Genomic DNA, 19,158 nt, shown 5'->3' on the forward strand with positions numbered 1-19,158 from the left:
TGTATTTTTAATATAAGTCCACAATCCCTTATATATAATTTTGAAATCTAAAACACTCTCAAAATGGAAAGTTTCTGTAAGAGGGTACCAAAGACAATCTGGCAGCAAAACCTGGTCTAAACTGCTTATTCCTTTAAATGTGAATCTTCAAATGTTTTGCTGCAGAAATACTATGTGTTTGATTATCTGGTGTTGCATCAGGCCCCACTGGAACTTTTATAAAATATATAGTAACTGCTCTCTATTATTTTTCTAAAAACCAAAAAGTTGCAAATTCTGAAACACAATAGACCCCAAGAATTTCAGGTAAGAAACTGTGAACTTGAAGTTACAATAGCCACACAAACAGAGCTCCATCTAGTCATCTGATATAGCAGAGCATTCAACTGAAACACACACACTGCGTATCATATGTGGTTTTCAAGTCAAGTCATAAGTACTCCATAAAAGAAATGTAAAGTTTTATTAAAAAACAAGATTTTGCTGGGCACAGTAGCTCATGCCTGTAATTCCAACACTTTGGAAGGCCGAGGTGGAAGGATTGCTTGATGCCAGGAGTTCAAGACCAGCCTGGGTAACATAGCAAGACCTCATCTCTACAAAATTAAAAATTAAAATTTTAAAAATAGCCAAGATTCAAATTAATTCCATTAAAATCCAATTGGGATAAATTGAAAACTGTAACATAAGAACTGGAAGGAAAAATTTTTAAATTCTACCAATGTTGGAAATACAATTTTATGTAAAACCCACTTTATAAAAATTTTTAAATAAATTCTGAGTATCCATAGAACTGACAGGTCTTACTAAAAAAAAAGACAAATGACCAATACACATTTATTATACAACTGATTTTTAAAATAACTTCAATAATAAAAACTTATTTTTAAAATTATTTTTCATAAATTTTAAAGATTAATTTTAATTAATTCATAAAAATATTTTCATTCACCAGCTGACCCAAACTTTAATGTTCCTAGTACTCTACCTCATCAGGGTAGGCTAATCCAGCTAATGTTTGGATTTTCTTCCTTCCTTTATTTTGACAGTGTTTTTAAAAGAAAAACATCTGTTCATGTCATTAGAAACTAGTTAATAAGCATCAACAAAGGGTTTTAATGAGGTAAATTAAAAATAATTAAAGGGGATTTCATGAGACACAAAGTTATCTGTTCAAACTTAAAAAGCCATATGCATGGCAGTTAAAATTTTGACACACCATGTCATACCAGTACCAAGCACTCACTTCCATTAAATAACTAAAGAGCTACTGAACCACTGGCACCAGTCTGCTTTTCCTTCTGCTCATTACTCCAGAGAAAAGCACTAAACATTGATAAAGAAATTTTGTCATTTACTCAACAAATTTGAGATCCCTGATACTGAATACTAGCAATGTTCAAAATATCTTCCAATGGCAGCATAAAAATAAATAGGGAAACTTTTTTTAATAAATTCCTAAATAATTTTTAAGTGGTATTCTCCTAAGTAGTAACCCTAAATTTGATTAGCTTCAGGGGAAATTAAACAATGTAGTAACTCAAGAGGGGGAAGTACAAATTATGAATTTTTTATTTATTTTTGCATACCTGAAGATTGGCAAAATCCAGTATGTGAAGACAGCACTAAATTTTCAGTCACAGGCTTAATTTTCTGTTCATCGCTGCTTCCCTCACCTATAGAATTCTGATCATCATCTTCTATATCAGAAGAAGATGAGGATGTAATGTCAGCTTGCTTCCTTTTAGTGCTTGTTCTTAGGGAGTTTCTCTTTTTCTCCTTGACAATGACTGCCTTCTTTTTAGATGAAGTTCTTTGCTTCTTCTTTTTATTATCTTCAGAACTTTCCTCAGCATCAGATGATGATGAGCCACTTTGTATTTCCTTAGTATTTCTCTTTGAACTTAAATTTCTTCTTTCCCTCAATTCTATTCTTTTCAGTCTCTTATCAGAAGAGTTACAACCATCTTCTTTCATGGAATATTTCTCAGTATCAGATGATGAACAATCTTGTCTCTTCCTTGAACTCTTTCCAAGCAACTTGCACCTTTTCTTCTCTCTACAATATGCTCCATTCTTACTCTTTTTATCCTCTGAAGAGTCACAACTATCTCCTTTCCCTGTTGACTTCTCAGCATAATCAGATAATTCATCCTTCTTTTTAGAAGTTTTATCTCTTATTTTTTTACTTTTCTTTTCTCCATCAGTTGTTCCATTCTTAATTTGTTTTATGCCCTTAGGAAAATGACAAATTTCTTCTCGCTCAGGTAACTTTTCAGTGCCATCAGATGAAGATTCATACTGTTGTTCCATTTTAATTACTTTTTTCTTAAAGTCTGAAGTTTTCTTTTTTTCTTCAGTTCCCTTTTTGCTCTGCTTTTTATCATCTTCAGAAGTTTCATCACTCTGGTCTTTCTTTAGGAATTTCTCCGCAATCTCAGATAAGCCATCCTGTACTTTTTTACATGTTTTGGTTTTGAGATGCTTGCTCTTTTCTTTAGTTTCAGCAACTTTTCTAACTTCCAAAGAAGTAAAACTCTCCTCTTTCCCAGAAAGCTTATCAACACCATCAGTGGAAGCACTTGCTTGCTGCTTCTTAGGAAGTCGATCTCTTAATTCCATGATGGTCGTGTCTTTATCAACTGTGCCTTCTGCTGAAGAGAAATTCTCTCTCTCTTGTTTCCTTTCAGCATCATCAGATGATCCTTCTTGTGAGGTCTTCAAATTTTTGTGCCCTTGTTTATCCATTCCTTTTTTGCTGTGTTTCTCATCTTCAGAAGAGTCAAAATCTTTTGTATTTGGAATTCTTTTTTTGGTGGTTCTGGCAGCACCAATTTTACTCATGCTCTTTATCTCTTTTTCTAATTCTGAGTCATAATTAGAAGACTCAGACTGGGTTTGTCGTTTCTTTTTAGAAATTATAGAGCTCTTAGCTGATTTGCCCTTTTTAGTATCAAAATCTGAGCCAGATGTAGAACTTTTTCGTTTCCTTTTTCCTTTATCATCTTTCCCCGCCTGAGTCTTTAAATCATACAAAGTCTTATGGTTTGTATGAATTTCATTAATATCAGTATCTGAAGAAGAACTGTGACTCATCCTGCTCACCTCTTTGAGGATTGCTAGCATTTCATCAGAATCTGAATTTTGATCCACAGTCTCTGGTTGCTTAGATTTTGGCAATTTATTAGGCTTAGGATTATCTATAGCACTGTCAGAAGAATTACGCTTATCCTTTTTTCTCACTGGAACTGATAGTTTTTGTTTCTCCTTAACTGTTTCATTACATTCTTCATCTGAATTAGATGTTACAGGGTTAGTTTCTGTCGGTCGCCTCAAGGGTGTAGTCTTTACACGTGGGGATCTTCGAAGATCAGATTCCTCTAAAAGTAATGAAACTTCATTTTCAACCAAATGCTCATTATCACTGTTTTCCTGTCCAAGTCCACATTTCTCTAACTTGGGGTTCAGACCACAACTTTTATAGCCATCTTTATCTTGTGGAACTTCCTGACAATCAGCACCTTTAATTGGGGAATTAGAAAGGGAAACAGGAGTGAGTTTAACATATAATTCTTTTGTTACTTTAGCTGTAGTTTTTGATTTAATACCTCCTCTGTTGTCTTTTGAAGAAATATTTAATTTTACAGATGAACTCTCCACTTCTTGTTCAGTTCCACTGCTGCCATCCCCTTGATGATCAACTGAACTCTGAACTTCCATAGCAGTCTCAAGATTCTCAAAAATGTCTTCTGGAACTGAGGAAGGAACAGACACAATATCCATGTCTAAATCTTCAGAAGTGTTGGCAGGTTCATACTGAGGTTCTTCTTTTCTATCAGATTTCTTATGTTCACCACCGGTACTTTTATTTGCTCTTTGTTCCTCTGTTGGAACATTCTGATCCATGTGCTCACTATCTACCTGTTTTCTTGAAAGTTTAGCTTCTGACTTTGAAATATCCTTCTTTTCTAAAGCACAAGGTTTTTCTCCTTTTCGTGCTTTTGTTTCAAACTTAGCATCTATGACTTTATGCTCTTTGGTATTTTTCTCTTTGTTTACAGCATCCATCGCTCGAAACTCCGAATTTAAGTCTTCTTCCAATGCAAGATGAGCCTTCTTAATATCAGCCAACACAGACTTAAAAGCCTTAAGCTGACGTAATTTTGTAGCAGAACTGATTTCTGAATTATCTGTTGCCTGCTTTAAAAATTTAACATAACTGGAGTTCATGTTGGCTGTGGTCTCAATCAGTTTTTTTGCCTTCTTAATCATCTCTTTGGGCACAATTAGTGCGGAATAAGAGTAGGTTACAGAGCCAGAACAGGAATCATCTAATTTCTTTTCTTCTCCATTACAATTTGAACTAGTCTTCTTTGGAGAAAATCTGGATGTATGTTCATATACTTTATTACTCTTTTCACTGTCAACTTTTATCTTCTTCTTATTTTGCTGCAACAACTGTTCTAAATTCTCAAATACGCTGTTACATGCAGTGACCAAGTCCAACAAAGGCTCTGGGTGACAAATGTAGCAATACCATTGGTTGTTTTCATCCATTATTGTGGACAACTCCTTTCGACCAAGGTTGCGTAGAATGCATTTCTTGCAGAAAGCATTATGGCAAAAGTCACAACAAATCAAGTTTCCACCTTCCGCACACCATCTGAAATGTTTTAAAGATTAAAACATTATTCCCTTCTTTCAGGAAACTGAAAAGATATGTAAAAAAATAAAAATAAACATTATTCCCAACAAAACTCATTTTAATCTCTTTGTTATAATGCAATTTAAATTTTACTGCCAGTAATTTTAGTGGTAATTTAGGTCATCTGCTTACTCTTTATTAGAAACTTAAACTAGACATAAATCCAGGGTTTTATGGAAAAGAACAACCTTTCATTAAAGACATCAATGATGATACTATGAAAGACAAACCTCATAAATGATTATGTAACAATTCCTCCCAAAAGTAGGAAACACTGAATGTTAGCTCATCTATATTACCTACCTACATTGTTCATCCATTCCATCTGAGTCACGGCTAATATCATCACTCATGTAATACTTAAAGCAATTCTATTAAAAGAAAAGAGGAAGGGGAAATTTAATTCAAAATTGATAACATTCATAAAGGACAAAAACTTCATTTTTTTAAGTAATTAAAAACACTGGGGAAAATCTCCAGGACACTGGTGTGGGCAAAGATTTATTGAGCAATATTACACAAGCTCAGGCAACCAAAGCAAAAATTGGCAAATGAGATCACATCAAGTTAAAAAGCTTCTGCACAGCAAAGGACACAATCAACAAAATGAAAAGACAACCCACAGAATGGGAGAACATTTTGCAAAGTGCCCATCTGACAATGGATTAATAACCACAATATATAAACAGCTCCAACAATTCTATAGGAAAAAATCGAATAATCCAATCAAAAAATGGGCAAAAGATTAGACTGGACATTTCTCCAAAGAAGACATACAAATGACAAACAGGCATATGAAAAGCTGCTCACCATCATTGATTATCAGAGAAATGTTAATCAAAACTATAATAAGATATCATCTCACCCCAGTTAAAATGGCTTATATCCAAAAGACAGGCAATAACAAATGCTGGCAAGGATGTGGAGAAAAGGGAACCCTTGTATACTGTTGGTAGGAATGTAAATGAGTACAATCACTATAGAAAACAGTTGGGAGATTCCTCAAAAAAACTAAAAATTGAGATATCGTATGATCCAGCAATCCACCTGCTGAGTATATACACAAAAGAAAGGAAATGAATATATCAAAGAGATACTGGCACTCCTATGATTGTTGGGCCACTGTTTACAATAGCAAAGATTTGGAAGCAACCTAAGTGCCCATCAACAGATAAATAAATAAATAAAATGCGGTACATATACACAATGGAGTACTATTCAGCCATAAAAAAGAATGAGATCCTGTCATTTGCAACAACATGGAAGGAACTGGAGATCATTATGTTAAGTGAAATAAGCCAGGCACAGAAAGACAAACACTGCACGTTGTCACTTATAAGTGGGATCTAAAAATCAAAACAATTGAACTCATGGATGAACTAATGAAGGATGTCATGAAGGACAGTTACAAGAAGCTGGGAAAGGTAGTGAGGGGATAGGGAGGAGGTGGGGATGGTTAATGAGCACAAAAAAATACAAAGAATAAGACCTACTATTTAATAGCACAATAGGGTGACTACAGTCAATAGCAACTTAATTGTACATTTTTAAATAACTTAAAGAATGTAATTAGATTGCTTGTAACTCAAAGGATAAATGCTTGAGAGGATGGATACCCCATTTTCCACAATGTGCTTATTTTACATTGCACGCCAGTATTAAAACATCTCATGTATGCCATAAATATATACACCTACCATGAACCCACAAAAATTTTTAAAATAAAAACAATTTTTTTTTAAAAAAGGGAGTATGTGTGCATGTTTCAGAGACTCAAAGCAAAAACACTGCACTACCGCAGCCGGGTACAGTGGCTCATGCCTATAATCCCAGCACTCTGGGAGGACAAGGAGGGTGGATCACCTGAGGTCAGGAGTTCAAGACCAGCCTGGCCAACATGGCGAAACCCAGTCTCTACTAAAAATACAAAAATTAGCTGGGCGTGGTGGCAAGCGCCTGTAATCCCAGCTATTCTAAAGGTTGAGGCAGGAGACTCACTTGAACCCTGAGGCGGAGGTTGCAGTGAGCCAAGATTACGCCATTGCACTCCAGCCTGGGCAACAGAGTGACACTCCGCCTCAAAAATAAATAAATAAATAAAATAAACACTGCTACCCACTACCTAATGTCTGTATTTTCCAGACATCTAACTATCTCAAGAATTAATGCCTTGAAACAGATTTCCATACACTCAAGTACCACTATTCCTTATTTAAAAGTGTATAAAAGATTTTTGACTGGGTGTTTGGTGGCTCATGCCTGTAATCCCAGCACTTTGGGAGGCTGAGGTGGGTGGATCACTTGAGGTCAGGAGTTCAAGACCAGCCTGGCCAACAGGGTAAAACCCCGTCTCTACTAAAAATACAAAAATTAGCCAGGTGTGGTAGTGGACACCTGTAATCCCAGCTACTCGGGAGGCTGAGGCAGGAGAATCACTTGACCCAGGAGGTGGATGTTGCCGTGAGCCAAGATCGCGCCACTGTACTCCAGCCTGGGCGACAGAGCAAGACTCCGTCTCAAAAAAAAAAAAAAAAAAAAAAAGTTTACAAAAGATTTTAGTAAAGCTAATTTCTGGTCTCATACAACTAGCTACTAAAGCTCTACATAAAAATGTATTAGATGTGGGTACTTAACAATTTTAATAGCCACCATATACAAACAGCTACTATGTATACAGCTAAACAATTAATCTATATTATCTTTAAATATCAAAATACCTACCATGCAAGGTAGGACATATTATGAGAGAAAAGGCTAACTTTCATTAATATGTAAATAAATCTAAAGTCATACAACTAGTAAGAGGCAAAGCTGTTATTCAAATCCAAGTTTGACTGACTTCAAAGTCTTTCCAGTGGGACTGCAGAAAGGGAAAAGGTGCTCACTGATACAAACTACAGATTAGTGAAATGGCCTAGGCTCAACAGACTGGTTCTTGAAAAGAGACAATCACATAGATAAGAAAACAGAAAGGCAAATACATGTCACAAATCCAGCAATATTAGATTCTACTGTCACAATTTAAAACGAAACTCTCTAATACATACCCTAGATAGGCCCCTGGCTGAACTGAATTCAAGGAAAGGAGGGATACAAATTGCTAAAGAACAAAGTACAGTTCATTTAAGCACGTCTGAGTCTATCAAAAATTCATGCAAGAAAAGATCTAGAGCTATAATTCCAAGAAAAACATGGCCTGCCACTGCATTTCAAAGGCAGCTTTTTACTGGGAAACAAACTAACATAGGATTAATCTTAGCAGGAATATGAGTTAAGAAAACCATAACCTTGACATTTATAGGTAGGTAGGTAGTTACTGAGACAAAATTTCCCTCTTGTTGTCCAGGCTGGAGTACAATGGCGCGATCTCGACTCGCTGCAACCTCCACCTCCCGGGTTCAAGCGATTCTCCTGCCTCAGCCTCCCAAGTAGCTGGGATTACAGGGACCCGACACCATGCCCGGCTAATTTTTTGTATTTTTAGTAGACACGGGGTTTCACCATGTTAGCCAGGCTGGTCTCGAACTCCTGACCTCAGGAGATCCACCTGCCTCGGCATCCCAAAGTGCTAGGATTACAAGCATGAGCCACCATGCCGGGCCCACATTTATAGATATTTAAAATTAACTCCAAGGTATTACTAACAAAAAAGTGGCACAGACTGTTAAAATTATAATCAACACATAAAAAACATTTTTAATTCTATCATCTCCAAGTTATGTCAAAACCCTGCTCCACATAGATAGTTTACATTTGGGGAAGTAGGATATATAAGGGGAAAGATTATAAAACACAAACATTACACACATCCACTCTTGAGATTTTCAAACACACCAAGCTCTCCCTCAACTACCAGTATCTGAATACTATGTTGCCTCTTCCCAGAACATGACGAACCAATCTCACTTACCAGGCTAATTCTTATTCATATTTCACATACAGCTTTCCACTAGAAAGCCATCCAAATCCTATTTACACAGGCTTCCGGTGTGCTCCCATAATCACAGTATCTCCCCTATCATAACACTTAGGCTTTGTATGTCTATTTTTCCCACTATAGTAGAAGTCTTCCAAGGGCAGATACCATTTCCATCTTTCTTCAAGACTGTGCCCTCAAAGGCCTGGTATATGGTAAGCATTCAAATATTTACGGTATGAAATATCAACAGATCATTACATACCTTACAAATAAGAACTTGCAATGAAGGGTGTCTATAAATGGAATCTTTTTGAAAATGATTGACCTGTTGTCCACAAGCAGTGCAGCTCACAATCCCATGAAGCCCATCTTCTAGGAGAAAGGAGTGGCTATTATTCACACATTTATACACAGAAAAAGATACTTACTTTAGTCAGCATTTTGTAACTTTTGTATTAGACATGAAATACCTCATAATCCTTAGAAAAATGGCATATTGGACACAAGTAGAAAAGGTTAATATTTTATCGACTTACTAAGCACATGACAACCTTGGCAAATTCCAAGTTACAAATCCTAATTGTTTCCTTTTACAGATGCAAATGCCATTTTTTACAACTTGAAATAACATTAAGAGAACCCATAAAAAGTTCTAAAACTAGGGGCCAAGAGCTCTTATTTTGTTATTGCTTTGCAAATAAATTCAGTATCAGTCCTTAAAGAATGGGGAAGTAAGTAACATATACGGAACAGATTCTTTTGCAATCCTACACTTAAGTACGCCATAAAGGTTTTTATTCTCATTGGAATTGTCTGCACAGATCCTATCAATATGGTATGTAAAAACTTGGTAATTTTATGATATTACCAATTTCCTTGCTAATATTTACTTCAACACTATCCATAAATTGTCATTAACCTGCCTTTTTTCTATGTGTACTCCACTATCCACTCCATATCAATACTGTCTACTATTTCCAAATAAAGACAAACAAGACATTGCAGGTATATCTACTTTGGCAGCAAAACATCAGAACGACTGGGGGAAAAAGGCAGAGTCCCATTCTGTACTGTCTCCTGAAAAACAGACTGAAGAAAACCTACAGAAACCTCTCCAGCCTCCCTCTTGTCCCTAGTTCTGCTAAGGCAGTGTTTCACACCCTGAGCTAAACATTAGAGTCATCTGAAGAATCTTTTTAAAAACAGCCATTCCCACCCCTAAACCACTGAATTAAAATCTCTCAGGCATTTTCTTAAAGTTTCAAAGATGATCCTGATGTGCAACCAAGACCTTGATCAAAATAAGATGGTAGATTATAATTCAGAAGAAGTCACTCAAAATGCTTACATTCACAAATAAAAAGGAGACAACTAAAAAACAAATTGGCTCCATCCTTAAATAAAAAACAAAACATCACATATATTTTTCACCCTTTTAATTTTCTCTTTTGGGTTTCTGTTAGGTTTAAGGTCCAAAGCGCCATGGACCCAAATATTATCATGAATATTTTTATTTGTAGAAACTTTAAAAAAAATTTTAAGAGCTAGAGTCTCACTCTGTCACCTAGGCTGGAATGCAATGGTGCAAATTCAGCTCACTGCAGCCTCTACCTCCCAGGTTCAAGCAATCCTCCTACCTCAGCCTCCTGAGTAGCTGGGACTATAGGCATACACCACTACACCCAGCTAATTCTTTTTAAAGACTGGGTCTCACTGTGTTGCCCAGGCTGGTCTCCAACTCCTGGGCTCAAGCAATCTTCTGGCCTCAGCCTCCCAAAGTGCTGGGATTACAGGTGTGAGCCACCACACCTAGCCAGAAGCTAAAAATTTTAATGTATAAGAACACCATCATACTTTTTTAGAAGATAAAAGTAAACTTGAAGATTTACTATTTATGTTGCTAATATTTTTATTTATGTTTTTTTTTAATTTTAAAGATGGGGTCTCAATCCATCACCCAGACTGGAGTACAATGGCACAATTATAAATCACTGTAGCCTCAAACGCCTGAGCTCAAGCAATCCTCCTATCTCAACCTACCTAATAGCAGGCATTACAAGCCTAATGTATTATAATCACATTATTTACAAACACCAGTTTGATCTTGGGTATTCATATATTCTGTATTTGTTTTAACAGAAACAAATACACCACAGCATACTTTTTCATTTCAAATAATGATTTCATTCAGATAAACTAACAAGATAAATAAAATGTAGAATCTGAATGTTCATCCAGTGTTAAGTAATACTTACTAAGCATCTTCTATGTGCTTTGGTGCATACATCGCTCAAGAATTAAACAAAACTAGGTAATTCTTTGGAGATTTTCTCCCACATGTGCACAAGGAATCAAATATAAGGATATTCACCACAGCACTAATTAGAAAATTAGAAAATGAAAAATTGGGAATAATTTCCTATGTGGGAAATGAATAGTGGCTTATTGATATAACATAATTCTATAGAGCAGTGAAAAATAAACAAACTAGATGTACATTTACTGACATGAATACAATTCAAAAACAATGTTAAATGAAAAACGTTCCCAAATGATATATACAGCATATTATTTTGTTATACTTTTAAATGAAAAATGTTTTATGAATACATATATAAAAAACATAGAAAAACATGCACACACATGCACATGCATAAAACTTCAATATAATTATTACCTGTGGGGTGGGAAGAAGGGGAAATGGATGAGAGTAGGACTGAACCAATATTTTACTTAAGTGAGATCTGAAGCAAATATGGTAAAATGTTGAAATGTTACTTTATGTACTTGTTGCTGTATACATGTTTAAATTTTTTATTTTTAATTATGAAATATATTTAAAATTGTAACACAGGGTATAAATGGAAAAGAGGCATTTTCATTTCTGAGCTCAATAGATTTTAATGGTTTTAAATACAACAAAATTATTGTGTCATGTAAAAAAGTTAGGTGTAAAATATACTTTCTAACAATTAAACTGGGAAGAGAATGTCAAAATAGGGTATGATACTGAAAATTTTTTAAAAACTCAGCTCCTGAAATGTTAACTTTAACCATATCTTTGTGTTATAATATTATTCCAAATCAATATAAGACTTTATCTATAAAGTTTACATTCTTGACAGTTTCCTAAGTTAGGCTTCAATTTGGAACTAGCTTTCTTAAAAAGTTTAAATATTAACTACACCAATTCAGTATTTCAGATCACCAATTTATCTATATATGTGTATATAAAGTAAACCTAGTGTTAAATTTCCTGTGTGATTTCTGACAGCTTAAAAATGTAACAAATCATTAAGATGAAAATAGACGTGAAAGATTTAAGTGCTACTGATGGCTATAAATGCATGTATTCCCTTAAGCGTGATACCAAAACATTCCTACACAGAACATTCAATAAAATGTTCCTGAAACCTATCAGCTGAGACCAAATGTCAGCAGCATACCAAAGTGGCACTAGGAATACCCTTGTCAACAACAGTGGTTCTTTTATTCTTTCAGCCCTTATCCACATTTCAGACACTGACTGCTACAGGGTCCTTCCCAAAAATAACACCATTTAGACACTCTGTACACTAAGTGTACACAATGCAGAACACTTAGTTATTTGTCTTCTCTAGAGAACCTATGATCAGAGGAAAGAAACTCTTACTACTGATCTTTACCATCACTTTATAATTGAGGATTCTCTTAAATTTTAAGACTACTACCTTAGCTTTAATGAGCTCTGTTGCTGCAATGGCAGTTTCCTTACCATGAACTAGATTCTCAGAAAGATTCCTTATGCCCAAAAGGAGTTGACTACCCCTTTGTGGACAAAAGACTAAATAATATTTCCTTTATTTTTGCCAACAACCTTACAAATTATTTAATCGGAAAATGAATATATAAAATATGTTATAAAAACAGATATATTTTACTGGTTCCAGCAAGATAATCATAGCATTAAAATAAAAATCCACACAAAATTTCACCAATATAAGAACTTCACTATAATTTCACAATTATATAATCTGATCAATATTAAATGGATATGCTTTCACTACACTTCTACTTAGAAATTTAGTGTCATGTTCTATCATTTGGAGATTCATTCCTTTTATAGTTATGAATTCTGGCTTTATTAAGCTGCCGCAAAATATATATAGGCACCATTTAAGAATCACACACAAACAAGTGGGACACATAGTCCACTATTATTTCTAAATGAATCCTTCTGATACAAACTTTTTATAGATGGTTAGCCAATATTAGAGAGTGTGTGTGTGTGTGTGTGTGTGTGTGTGTGTGTTTTAATTTTTTTGAGACAGGGTCTCACTCTGTCATCCAGGCTGCAGTGCAGTGGTGCAATCACGGCTCACTGCAGCCTCGATCACCTGGGCTCAAGTGATCCTCCCACCTCAGCCTCCAGAATAGCTAGGACTACAGGTATGAGCCGCTAAGTCCAGCTGATATTTTTATTTTTTGTAGATATGGGGTCTCACCATATTGCCCAAGCTGGTCTCGAACTCCAGGACTCAAGTAATTCTCCTGCCTTGGCTTCCTAAAGTGCTGGTATTACAGGTGTGAGCCACCACTCCCCACCGTTTGTGTGTTTAAGGGAAGACAGACAGACAAAGGGAGAGGTGCCTCTGGAAGACAGAGGGAGGGTTATCAGCTCTAGCTCCCTACTCCTTCCTACTTATGTCCATGTTGCCGTTCTTAGATTAGTGGATTTGAAACTTCAGTGTACACAAGAACAAACTGGAGTACATTCTTGACCTCATCAACAGAAATTCTAATTTGTGAGGAGTGGAGTCAAGGGACTTGCATTTATAATACCCCAACTAATACTAATGCAGATGTACATCACTCTACCCAACTCTAAATATATATAAAGTTACCTGTAGGCCACAGACAAGATTTTGCATGAATCTAAAATTCTTTTAGGGTTGGGGGGAAAACATAGTATTATGGCATATATGTATTATAGAACATGTGGAAGAAGGAAATGCTACGCTTCTTGAGATAACTTAATAGCCACTGAAGGCAAAGGTGTTTCGATAAATGGTGCTTAACCTTTTCTGCTTCAGAGCTCAGAGAGAAACAGAAGTTATATTTAAGTAGTGCTTTTAATAAACAAAAGGCAGAAAAGTGGAGGTATTTTTAGTAAGCACATCCGATTTTCCAATATGGTCATAAACAGCAATTTAAATTCATGTTTCATTTTCACTTGTATTTACCTCCGCGTTTTTTGAGATTTTCAGTTTTCATTTTACTTCTGCTTCTAAATTCAGGCCCTTTAAAATCATCTTTGTCTTCATTCAGCACTGGCTCTGGCTGTACAATCACTGTACCTAGAATGATTTCATTTAAAAAACCATTACACATATTAAATGTGCAAGTGAAGTACAAGACTTCAGTTCAGATAAAGCCAACATTGCTGGTACATAGTTTGTTTCTTTCAAGCTTTAGATATTGGTATAAGGACCTCACAAAAGTAAATAAAACAGGGAAATAGTAAAAGGGCCAGGTGTCAACAGTTTATTTGTTGAAATATAGTTCATAAAAACAGGAAAGGGAGGTATTATGGAGTGATTACAAAACAAATGTGTGAATCAAACAGAAAGCCTCAACCCAGTTCTGAATTTTTATAGTGGCTATCACAAAAGCTGTTATGAATATGAACATCTATGCTAAGTTCCATAAAGAATTCATAAAATATGTGGTTCAGAGGGAAAAAATTTTTAAAGACATCCTATTTTCATAATCCAAATCATAAACTCAGAAAGATTTTTAAGGGTAGTTTTATATTGCAAGGGAGGGGTATTGGTGGGGGAAATGAAGTTCATTCTATTACTCCTGTATCTATACTGCAGCATTTCCCAACTGGTATGTCAAAGTTTCACTACTCTGTAAAGTCCTTAAAGAGTTTTAACAGATTAACATACTTTAGCTGAAGTACCCTAACAATAAATTGTAGAATGAGATCATTTGTTGATCCCTATGTTAATATTTTAGAAAGAATGTCCTTCCTTAACTATAAAACATGTGAATTGAAGAGAGGGGCTGTCAATTTAAGTTTTCATTAGTTCTCTCAAGAGCAAATAAGACAGGCATAGTAAAAAGGGTTTAGGTTTCAATGTTTACCTACATTGCTGGGCTTAGTAACTGGCTATCATTGGCAACAATTAAGGAAAAAAAAGCAGGTAGTCACCAGGGGCTTTCTCTGAAATATGGCTCTATGTTATTCAACAAGCAAATTTTGACAAGTTATAGCATCTAGTTGTTAAATGAGTTTCTGAGTCTCTGAAAGGGTGGGGGGGGGGGAGGACACAGATGATTGAGATTTTACAGATTGTAGTAAAATTAAATAATCCCCACCAAAAAAAAGTTATTCACAGCAATCATTGCATGTAGACACTCAGAGAAGCCCCAGCATTTGAAAAGAACTAAAGATTTTAAATTAACAACAACGACAAAAAAAAAAAAACTGAATTCTCCCTAGATTTCTTCTAGGGAGAATTGGAAGCAAAGCAGCAGAGTGAAAAGAGCACTCACTAGGCTTTGGATTCAAGCAGACCTGGGTTGAAATCTTAGCTTCTCAATTTAAAGCTGAAAAAGTTCCTTGGGTTCTGAATTTGTTCCTTTATCTCTACAAGCAAAATAATAACTACCTTACAGTGTTGTTTTGAGGATTAAAGGAGTTAATTCTGTAAGAGCCTGGTACTTATACATACTCAATAAATATTACAACAATAATATAAACACCCAAATTTAACCTTATGAAACGGGTCTGTTTTTGTTTTGGTCTGACAGAATTAGGCATAGTTCAGGTTAGTAACATCATATGCTGACTTTCTTCCACAGTACAATTAAAACAAAAGTTTGAATTCCTATTTCTTACATCATAAACACTCCCAGTGACCACCACTGAGAATGTAAAAATCCAAAGTAAGTCACCACCTATGGGACTTAGACTCCCATGTTAATTGTTTCTGCCCTTGGCCACCAAAACCATTATATAAAATTGTCATAAACGATTTGCAAAACTAAGTAAGCGGTAGGCCCCTACCTCTCTTCTTTCATTAATTTCCTTTCCTCATTTCATTTATCACCTTTTGTAACTTCTAATTTATCCTAGTCAAGGAAAGTCCCATCCCTCCTACCTACTGTATTTTTTAAACTTCCATAATTTGAAAATATGTCATAAAAACATAGACAGGGAACAAGGTTTAATAAGCACTGCTGTAAAAGATCTATGAGAATGAATTTGAAAAATGTGCCAAGAGACTACAACATATTATTTAACAAAGAAAAAAAATCTAAAATTTGACTCTTTGAACCAAGTTCCCTGTCATTCTCATCATCCAATTATATTGCTCTCAGACTTGAGCTATGAAGAGTCCAAGATATTCATTTGGCTATTGTTCCCTATTCTTATTAACAAGGTTTTATGGTTAGAACTTCAACAGTTGAGAGGTATGTGACAAAGTTTTTTTAAAAAGATAACAGCAAGAAATACAACTAAATCTATCTATGATAGTTAACTTCAGCTTTTAGCCTTAGGGAATTTAAGAATGCAATAAGACTAAACTAGACTGTAAATGATTTTTAAGTTTTCAGGAACAGTCATTACATTTTTGTATAAAGCAAGCACATTAACACTGACTGAACCAAAACCTAATATATTAAATTTTTAAACCTGCTTACACACTGAAGTATAATTTGGAAACTAAAGCCCCTTGTCTAAAACTCAAAGGAAAGAAAAAAATAGATTTCATTCTTTACAAAACTAACTGAATATTCCAAATTTTTAACTTCAATAACACACATTATCATTGGCATACAAATATATTTCTAGACAACCACTAGGAAAATGCCATGTTTGGTCGTTTGTACATAGTTAACAGTAATCAAGTTCCAATTTTATAAAAATGATGTTTAAAAATTCAACTTTAACTTCATGAAAAATTAACACACATTACCTTTTGGCAAGCTCTGCATAGTAATATCATTTTCTGAATTTTCATTAGACGCATCTTCATTTACAGTTTCATCATCCAAAGGTTTTTCATCATCTGATTCTACATACTTTGTTACAATTGAAGGTTTCCTATGAAAGAATTAAGTTCATAGAATTATGAATGTTTCTGACAACTGGAACAATACCCAAAGAACATAAATAACATGTTGAGATTGAGCAGTGGGTCTCAACAAGGAAGCACATCAGAATCACCTAGGGAAGCGTGTATGTCTATACCATATCACTGAAGATTATGATTCAGTAGGTCTGGAGCAGGACCAAGGCATATGCATTCTGAAAAAGCTACCAGGGAGACCCTGGAGGACACTCTTCTTTAAGAATCACTACTTCAGAGAATAAATTAATATCAAACAAGCTTGGTTTTTAAGAGACATTCCCACTGGTTAGAAACAATGAAAGTCCAATAGACTAAGCGGCAAACTTCTAATAAGAATTATACTGCATAGTATATTGGGTACTATATTATGTTAGAAAAGTTTCAGTTTTTATGTATGACTTGAGTTGACAATTTAGCAGAAAAAAGTGTTTTTTACCACTCTTTTTTCTCCTTATAACTTACAACTATGATGACTAACTCCCCATCCTAGACAATTTCACATAACCCAAAAAACCCACTGCCTCATAGGCATTCAACAATTATTTTGTCCTTTTTCAAGGACATATATTGTCTAATGAAATAAACTACATATTGCAAGGGCCACTAATATATAATAAATCCTTAAAAACCCTTTAGAATTCAAAGTTAGAATGAATAATAATTGTTGAAATCAGGTGATAGATACAAAGGGATTCATTATATTATGCTAATCATTTTCAAATATGTATATTTGTATAGAACAGTTAACTCAGAATAGTGGTTGACATGAGTTCAGAAAAAACATGGTTTTAGAAACAGAAAATAACCTGAAAAAGAAAATAACTTTTTGTCCCTTCAACATCAACCAACCTCTTTGATCGTGACGATCCTGAAGACTTGGATTTTTCTGAAGAGCTAGTTCCCTAGATGTGAGACATAAATATAAAAGTGAATAAAATTCTCGAAACGGCATCCCTACAATTAGCTATTTCCCTATAGCAACTTCAATACAGTGATATAATGAGATGCTATTTATGTGCCTAGAATATTTTTCTAAAAGGAACTTCAAAAACTAATTCTCTACCACATAAGGAACACAGATGCAAAAAAATAAAAATTAAAACTAATTCTCATTTACTGCCAGGTTCCCTTGGCTGAAGATTAAATTTCTCGTTTTTTACATGGTTGCTGTGGCATGCTGCGGGGAATACACTGCTGCAAAATGATCATGGCCCCAGTCAACAAAGACAAAACAAAGATGCAGAAGTAATCAGATCTCAACAGAAGTAGTGAGTTTCAAGGATCTAAATATGTTTCATTCTTCTCTAAGCTAACATATGGCATGAAGTAACTTCTACAACTTGCTTTGAGATACTAAACTTACCCTCATTTTGCCAGTATAATCAATATATTTTACTGGATTCAGGTTTTTTTACAGTAGGTCAAAAAATTCCCAAAATCATAGTTGTAGACCTGTGTTATCAGGCAAAGGACCTCGTTATGAGTTGCTATAATAATGCTTAGCAGACTCTAGATACCAAGTTTTGAGAGATTTCACAACCATGGAGTTCATGCCCATAACATCCACCTCAAACACCTTTGGGGCAATATAAAGACAGTTTAATATCTATCTGTTGAAAATCTTCAGTTGTCTGACTTTAGGTAAACCACTGAAGTGAACCACAACAATAACAGAAACAATGAACACCTGTTCTCAAACTGGAAAACAATGAAACTGAAGTATAATGACAACTGGGTATCAGTAGCCTTCGACACATACATGTGTCCAGAAGCAATCTAAAGACATATGCTCTAGTTGGTTAATCCTAACTAACAAATATCTCTAAATAATTATCCTTACCTCTTCCTTGCTGTTTTCCATCATATCAGAGTTACTTCCAGAACCACTGATTTTATCTAAAAAAGAAGAAATAAAGAACATTATTTATCTCTTCGATGCATTATCAAACAGAACATCAATACCTATAACTCCACAAACCCATTCTCACACTATGAAGTCTGGCAGTATTGTTAACATACTACTCACATTAAAATATTCCTAGAAGTGTTCTTTCACTAGAATCACTCTCCTTTTGCATACTAACCCCTCCTTATAAAGCATGAAATCTCTGTAAAGATTAGTTTGGTATAAAAACATTTCCTGTTGTAGTTTATAAATATTGCAAGACATTTCCCAGCAGAAGAAAATTTAAACTATTACACTAAAAATAAAAAACATACTACCAATAAAGTATATTTCATTTTACCATAAAATACTGGAAAATAAGAGCAAACTAAACCAAAATCAAGGAGAAGGAAATAATAAAGATTATGGCAGAAATCCATGAAACTAATGAAATAGGAAATAGAAAAGCAATAGAAAAAAAAAAATCAATAAAACCAAAGAGTAGTTCTTTTCCTTTTCCTCCTCT

The 19,158-nt window shown here is 34.7% G+C and overlaps 1 protein-coding gene across 10 annotated transcripts in view; it reads right to left on the reverse strand.

Annotated features, from left to right (window-relative positions):
- The window catches only part of ATRX (ATRX chromatin remodeler), a 282,427-nt gene that overhangs the window by 179,160 nt on the left and 84,109 nt on the right, over positions 1–19,158 (reverse strand). For 3 of the 10 annotated variants that reach the window (XM_019019449.4, XM_063702820.1, XM_063702821.1), the window contains 7 exons: positions 18,588–18,643; positions 17,597–17,649; positions 16,592–16,719; positions 13,847–13,960; positions 8,887–8,996; positions 5,009–5,076; positions 1,590–4,663 (listed from right to left, as the gene is read on the reverse strand). In XM_019019449.4, the coding sequence (XP_018874994.1) occupies positions 1,590–4,663; positions 5,009–5,076; positions 8,887–8,996; positions 13,847–13,960; positions 16,592–16,719; positions 17,597–17,649; positions 18,588–18,643 (3,603 nt within the window). The remainder of the gene's footprint in view (positions 1–1,589; positions 4,664–5,008; positions 5,077–8,886; positions 8,997–13,846; positions 13,961–16,591; positions 16,720–17,596; positions 17,650–18,587; positions 18,644–19,158) is intronic. The other 7 variants (XM_055376624.2, XM_055376623.2, XM_055376622.2 and 4 more) reach the window with 7 other exon arrangements.

This window comes from Gorilla gorilla, chromosome X, assembly GCF_029281585.2.
Source record: "Gorilla gorilla gorilla isolate KB3781 chromosome X, NHGRI_mGorGor1-v2.1_pri, whole genome shotgun sequence".
NCBI lineage: Eukaryota > Metazoa > Chordata > Mammalia > Primates > Hominidae > Gorilla > Gorilla gorilla.